This window comes from Pollachius pollachius, assembly GCF_949987615.1.
Source record: "Pollachius pollachius genome assembly, chromosome: 4".
Taxonomy (NCBI): Eukaryota; Metazoa; Chordata; class Actinopteri; order Gadiformes; family Gadidae; genus Pollachius; species Pollachius pollachius.
Window position 1 is genome coordinate 1,941,494 of NC_136937.1, and position 7,500 is coordinate 1,948,993.

Sequence of the window (7,500 nt, forward strand, 5' to 3'; positions counted from 1 at the left end):
ACACACACACACACACACACACACACACACACACACACACTCACAGACTCACACTCACCAATGCCGACATACCATAACCAAACACATGAACGCACACACACACACACACGCACACACACACACACACACACACACACACACACACACACACACACACACACACACACACACAGACTCACAGGGCTCAGGGCTAAGGCTTTGTTGTGAAGACTTCAGAGTAAAGGTCCTTGTTTATTGATGTCTCTCTCTCTAACTCGATGTCGTTCTCGCTCCCTCTCTCTCGCTCTCCCTCCCAGAAGCCCAATACGTTGGTAATAATGGCACAGAATGAAACGCAATGTTGGTTGCAGGGGAGGCTCAGAAGGGGGGAAGGAGGAAGAGAGAGAGAGAGGGAGGGAGGGAGAGAGAGCTGAAGTGAGAAAGCGGCAGGGGGGCGTGGAAGCAGAGAGATGAAAACAAATAAAAGACAACAAAGCCAATGATGAGATCAACACATTCTCTCTCTCTGTCTCTCTGTCTCTCTCTCTCTCTCGTTCGCTCGCTCGCTCTCTCTCTCTGTCTCTCTCTCTCTCTCTCCATTTCTCTCTCTCTGTCTCTCTCTCTCTCTCTCTCTCTCTCTCTCTCTCTCTCCATCCTCCTCTCTCTCTGTAACATCCTTATGATGCAACCATAGAACCACCACCGCCACCTCCACCACCCTCCCAGTGAACGAACAGCGACTGTGGTTTCCCATCCAACTCCCCAGTAAGGCCCCATCCCCATCCTGAGCAGACAGACCCATCTCGCGGCGGGAGGCTTTTCGACCGACAACGCTTTCCAGAAGACACGATCAATAATTAAACCCAGGGACCTCCTGCTACTGCTTTTCCCTCCGCAGAACGCCGACGGTGGGATCGACTCGGTTGTTCCCGGATCGCAAGAGAGGCAACTCAAAGTAGAGAAGGCGTGGGTGTTCTAGTAGAAACAGTGAGGTGCATCCGTTAAGAAAGGCGAGGAGATTTGGAGTTTGTCTGTTTTAAATTGGAGAATCGTATCCAAATGAAATGTTACATTTACTTTATTTATTTTTTTCTGACGCTTCTATCCAAGACGACTTACAACCATTCGTTCACACATTCACACGCCGACGGCGGTGTCGGCCAAGCAGGGCGACAGCCGGCTCGTCGGGAGCAGTCAGGGCGAGGCGTCTCGCTCGGGGACACCTCGACACTCGGCTAGGAGGAGCCGGGGATCGAACCGGCAACCTTCCGCTCACCAGTCAATCCGCTCCGCCTCCTGAGCTACGGCCGCCTCTGCGCGTTTGTCTTCTGTTTTAATAATCACCGTCCATATTTCTCGCGGTTTTCAGACTCGTGGAGGAAGGTTCGAGTCCGGGGGCCCGTGGCCGAGCGAATCACATCCGAGCTGAGGCAGAGGTCAGAGTTCACCGTGCTGGTGACCCTGAAACAGGAGCGGCTGAACTCCGGGGTGCTGCTGTCCATCCACGACGCAGAGCAGAGGTGAGGAGGCCTTCTCATTGGTTCACCTGGAGAAGCCGCTGGCTGCTCATTGGCTGGTTTCACTTTTTGAATCCCGGTCAAACATGATTGGTTGCATTTAGTCCAGAATAAGTCTAGTTTGCGGCACAGATAATGAGCTAGGGTTGTTCGAATCCCAGCTGAAAAAACTGGGTTTGATGCCCAGTGTCCTTAACCCCTACCTGCTCCTTTTATTATTTATATACATTCATGTGAGTTCACTTAATAATAAATGAAACAACTGCAAATGAACTAAAAGGTAGATAAAATGAAAATGATTTGTTAAGATACGATGCCAATTCTCAGCCACACTCGTTTCACGATAAAACACCTGGGAGGGTGTAGAGTTACGTGAGAAGCATCCCCAGAAGACAGAGCGTGAACCCCATGGCCCCGTACCCGTGGCGGCTCGGCCTGTCACGGTACAGTGCCGAGACACGCGCCCCACCGCGCCCCAAAGACCCGGGTTCAATCGTCCCCGTGACGACGCTGTCAGCTCGTCGCCCCATCCCCTTCCTCGGTTCGGATTTGTCAGCGGCGTTTGTTTTGTGTTGTCGCTGTTGTTGACGTCTCCGCCTCCGCCTCCGCTCTGCCCGTCATGACGGGGGTTCTATATTCAGAACCCAGCCGACGACACCGCCGGCAGGATGAAGAGAGACGGGAAGACGAGAGACGCCGAGGCAGGGAATGAAGACGGCAGAAGAACCTTCCAGAGTCGCACATCGCCTAAGAGAAACACAGCGATCTCCCACAACCACAGACGCATATTAGTGCCACCATTACCCAAAGATCGGGGAACGCCGACTCAAAAACGAAAATTCGGAAATACGTAGGGTGTTAAACCGAACGCCGACCGACTACCCAAAGATCGGGGAACGCCGACTCAAAAAACGAAAATTCGGAAATACGTAGAGCGTGAAACCGAACGCCGAACGGAAAGATTAGGGAACGCCGACGCAAAACGAGTAATCCAAAATACGTCGAGCGGGACTCCAACTCCCACTGAATTGCCGGCGTATTGTCGACTGAGCTGCCCACCCCCCCCCCCCCCCCCCCCCGACCCCCAGGTTCCTGGAGGTGGAGAGCTGCGGGCAGCAGAGCGAGCTGAGGGTCCACTACTGGAGCCGGGAGCGGGGACCACACAGCGAGGTGTTCCCCTACAGCCTGGCCGACGGCCGCTGGCACAAGCTGTCGCTGGCCGTGGGCGGGGCCCGCGTCGCGCTGCACGTGGACTGCAACAGGTGAGGGCCCCCCAGAGAGAGCCCGGCTGGCCCCCCACAGAGAGGGCCGGGCTGGCCTCCCACAGAGAGACGAGTCGCTTTGGATAAAAGCGTCTGCTAAATGCCCTAAATGTAAATGTAAATGTGTCTGCTGCCAGGAAGGCCAGCGACGTGTGATGTTTGGTTTCTTCTTCATAATGACGGTCCTCGATGGGTCCTTAGTGTTTTAACCTGGGATTTCTTTAGTGGTAAAGCGCAGTGACTGGCCTCGTGTTTGAAGGGTGGTGTATGGATGAACTTGGCTGCCCTTGCGGTTGCACATCTGGGACACACACATATGCTCTGCCCTTCTCTCTCTCTCTCTCTCTCTGTGTCTCTCTCTCTCTGCGGGTGTGTGTATGTGTGTGTGTGTGTGTGTGTGTGTGTGTGTGTGTGTCTCTCTCTCTTTCTCTGTCTCTCTCCCTCTCTCTCTCTCTCTCTCTCTCTGTCTTTGATTCTCACTGTCAGCATCTCTCTCTGTTTGTCTGTCTGTCTCTCTGTCTGCCTCTCTCCCTCTCTTCTTCTGAACCCCTGCTTTCCTTCTTCTCTCTCTCTCTCTCTCTCTCTGTCTGTCTGTCTGTCTGTCTGTCTGTCTGTCTGTCTGTCTCTGTCTGTCTGTCTGTCTGTCTGTCTGTCTGTCTGTCTGTCTGTCTCTCTCTCTCTCTCTCTCTCTCTCTCTCTCTCTCTCACTGTCTGTCTCTCTCCCTTTATTGAATGGATACACAAACGTCTATCAATACCATCAGGTCTATTTCCAGACACCTCCTGGTTCTATGAATAGTGGGGAAAAGGTGTTCTGCTCCGTGTGATCGGATTGTAAACGAGATTGGATTATCAAGTGTGTCGGGCAAGCTGGGATATTTCATTATTACTCAAAATTGATATTTTCTGATAGAGCAAACACAGAGGGACCAAATAGAAGTATTAGCATTGCTAGTCGCGGCCCAACACCGCCCTGATGGCAGATGCCTTGATGTAGACATTTGATTTGATCCACGATTCCCACGACACATATGAGATTTCCCAGGGCAATGTATTGATTGATTGATTGATTGAAATTTTATTCCGAACATGGAAAAGAAAAACAGAAAATGTCATACAGAAAATCATGATGTTACAAAAAATAGAAAGCATGATTAGATACATAAATGACAAACACTTGACAAAGGACAAAAAAACGTGTGCGTACGTATATAAGACACTTGGATTTGAGTAACATGTTCGAAAAGGAGTGGGAAGAAGTTCGACATGGATGTATAGGGTCGTTCCCAACCGGGCTGTGAGGAACTCTGACAGTCTCCCCCCCCCCCCTTAGGATCTACGAGAGAGCCATAGAACCGCCCTGGATGGACATCAGCAACGACACCTCGGTCTGGCTGGGCCAGAGGAACAAGGCCCACGGGTACTTCAAGGTACACAGTCTGTCTGTCTGGCTGTCTGCACGTCTGTCTGTACGTCTGTCTGTCTGTCAGCACGTCTGTCTGTCCGCACGTCTGTCTGTCCGTCTGTCTGTCTGTCAGCACGTCTGTCTGTACGGCTGTCTGTCCGTCAGTACGTCTGTCTGTCTGTTCGCCTGTCTGTCCGTCTGTCTGTCTGGCTTTCCTTCTGTTCTTCTGTCTGTCTGTACGGCTGTCTGTCAATCAGTACGTCTGTCTGTCTGTCTGTACGTCTGTCTGTCCGTCTGTCTGTCTGGCTGTCCTTCTGTTCTCCTGTCTGTCTGTCTGTTCTTCTGTCTGTCTGTCTGTCTGTCTGTCTGTATTTCTCTCTTCATGTACGTCTGTCTGTACACCTGACTGTACTTCTCTCTGTTTGCCTGTCTTTCTGTACGTGTTTGTCTGTCTTTCTGTACATGTCTGTCTGTCTGTCTGTCTGTCTGTCTGTCTGTCTGTCTGTCTGTCTGTCCGTCTAATGTATCAGTATGCGCTATCTCAGTCGTGTGTTTCTTTACCCAGATGTTGTCTCTATTTGTATGTATTCATGTTTCCCTCTTGACCTTCTTATGTCATCAGTTCTCGCCCTCTTGCTTCTATTTCCTGCCAGAAATATCATCATTATCTGTCCATCCATTATGGTTTTATCTCAATCAACCCGCCTCTCACATACAAACCAACGACAACAGCTCCATCTTCCTAGCACTCATACCACTCTAACACTTCATTCACTTCTCTTTCTCTCTTCTCTCCCCCTTCTCTCTCACTCGCCCCCCTTCTTTCTCACTCTCTCTCCCCCCTTCTCTCTCCTTCTCCCCCTCTCTTTCTCCCTCTCTCTCCTTCCCTCTCTCTCTCTCTCTCTCTCTCCCCTCTCCCTCTCCCCCTTCCCCCTCCCTCTCTCCATCTCCTTCTCCCTCTCCTTCTCTCTACCTCTCTCCCTCTCTCCCTCTCTCTCCTTCTCTCTCCCCGTCACCCTCTCTCTCCCTCTCTCTCCCTCTTTCCCCCCTCTCTCTCCCTCCCTCTCTCTTCCTCTCCCCCCCCCTCTCCCCCCCTCTCTCTCCCTCTCTCTCTCTCTCCCTCTCTCTCCCCCTTTCCCCCCTCTCTCCCCCCCTCTCTTCCCCTCTCTCTCTCTCCCCCTCTCCCCCCCTCTCTCCCCCCCTCTCTCTCCCTCTCTCTCCCCCTCTCCCCCCCTCTCTCCCCCCCTCTCTCCCCCCCTCTCTCCCCCTCTCTCTCTCTCCCCCTGTTTCCCTCTCACAGGGTATAATGCAGGACGTGATTCTGCTGGGCAGTAACCAGGGTTACGTCGTTCAGTGTCCGGACCTCAACCGCAGTAAGTTGTCATCGCCATGTCAACAGTCGTTCAGGCTGATGGAGGGCGACGGCTCCACAGGGGCCCCCGGGAGCCAAACAACATTTAATCTGCTCCGGTTTGTCAACGACTTGATAAACTACACATTGTCACGATTGGTATTGATTTTGATATTGATGACATCTTTCTTCACAGCAAAGGAAAAACAATTTTATGTGATGGATGGATAGATCGGCGCTCTATTATTCACGCCTTAATTTCCCCTCGGGATCGATAAAGTGCCTGTCTGTCTGTCCGTCTGTCATATAAGATAAGCTTTGTTGCTTCTGTAACAGGTGAGGGTTACGGACAGGTCTGTCTTTATTTATGCGTGTGTTTTTGTGTGTTTACGTGGGTGTGTTTGTGTGTTTATGTGTGTGTGTTTGTGTTGCAGCGTGTCCCACCTGCAACGACTTCCACGGATTGGTCCAGAAGATCATGGAGCTGCAGGACGTCCTGGCCAGGACCTCCAACAAGGTGTGTGTGTGTGTCTGTGTGTGTGTGTGTGTGTGTTTGTGTGTGTGTGTGTGTGTGTGTGTTTGTGTGTGTTTGTGTGAGTTTGGGTTTGTGAGTGCGTTTGTGTGTGTGTGTGTGTGTGTGCGTACATACGTACGTACGTGCATGCATGTGAGTGTGTGTGTGTGTGCATGTGTGTGTGTATGTGCTCACGTGTGTGTATGTGTATGTGTGCACGCACGTGTGTGTTTGCGTGTATATGTGTGTCTGTGTACGTACATACATGTGTGTGTGTGTGTGCGTGTGACTGTGCAAGTGTAGGCAGAGGACATAATGTCTTCTCTTTCCGACGACTATTCCAGTTTCACTTTCAATTGTTTCCACATAGCGCCGTGTTGTACATCTTTAACGAAATCATCTACTCCTTTCCGTGTAATTACATGTCTGCTGCGTCGCTATTCTCTCGCCGTCGGGATTAATTCGCTGGCACCAGAGTCTTCCCTTTTTTTTTCTCTTTTGTTTCCCTGCGAGAGAGCAACGTGCAATTTCCCACCGGGTTAATTGCATGTTGTCGTTGATGAACAATCACTCTTAAAAAAAAACAAAAGCCTTTCTTTCCAAAGACCTTAATTGTCGTCTCTGAGGTCTTCCCAGACCCAAATTAAAACTATTTATCTCATTAGGCCCTCCCCCTTCGTTTTGTTGCTGTATTGCTTTCTTCAGCCGTTTCATGGCATGGGGGGGGGGTATGGGGGTGATCCTGTAGTCCCATCTGGGCGAAGACTCTGAGACCGTGAGGAGGAGGAAGACATTACCACGGCCGGGACACTTGTGATAAATCACCACTCTTTTTTATTTTTTACCATGATTGTTACTTAATCACAAAGCACCATGCAATGGCCCCCCTGGGAAATGTAGGCAGTGCTCAGAGAAACCCAATCGCATCGACACAAACAGCCCCTCGGAAAAATGCTGTCTTTGATGAATGCCGACATTCTCGCACCCACATTGTGGTTGCGAGAATGGTCCCCCTCTCTCTCAACGGCCCCGTGGGAAATGTAGTACCTTCTTATGGGTACCCAGTTGTTTCACCATGGTGTTTGAAAACTGCAGAACATTGCCAATAAAAAATCCCTCACATTTTTTATTTTCTTTCATTTTTTCCGATCCACTATCTGGGCGTCCCACCCCCCCTAACCTGCCTCATGGGAAATGTAGTCCCTCCTTTAAGTAGAACCATCGCTTAATTAGTACGCTTCTTTTCTTATAAAAAATAAAATTTTAAGGAATTGAATTCATTCGAAAATAAATGATCGTTATAAACAAAACAAAAAAAAGGGCGGGATAATGTAACTTACTGTCGTACATTTTTGTGTAATGGAGCTGGCTCGAGCCGAGGACAAGATGCGGAGTCTGGACGGATGCTCGTGTGACCGGACGTGCGCGGCGGAGGACGGTGCGGTCTACAGGGAGCTGGACAGCTGGGTGGA

General features: G+C 50.7%; 1 protein-coding gene across 1 annotated transcript in view; it reads left to right on the top strand.

The window, feature by feature from the left end:
* The window catches only part of LOC307075114 (protein kinase C-binding protein NELL2-like), a gene marked incomplete at both ends in the record, with an annotated part of 43,038 nt that overhangs the window by 6,578 nt on the left and 28,960 nt on the right, over positions 1-7,500 (top strand). The window contains 6 exons of the mRNA XM_079735619.1: positions 1,349-1,499; positions 2,585-2,758; positions 4,092-4,188; positions 5,464-5,536; positions 5,949-6,031; positions 7,394-7,500. The exon at positions 7,394-7,500 is cut by the window's right edge and continues 25 nt beyond it. Coding sequence (XP_079591745.1) covers positions 1,349-1,499; positions 2,585-2,758; positions 4,092-4,188; positions 5,464-5,536; positions 5,949-6,031; positions 7,394-7,500 — 685 coding nt within the window. The remainder of the gene's footprint in view (positions 1-1,348; positions 1,500-2,584; positions 2,759-4,091; positions 4,189-5,463; positions 5,537-5,948; positions 6,032-7,393) is intronic.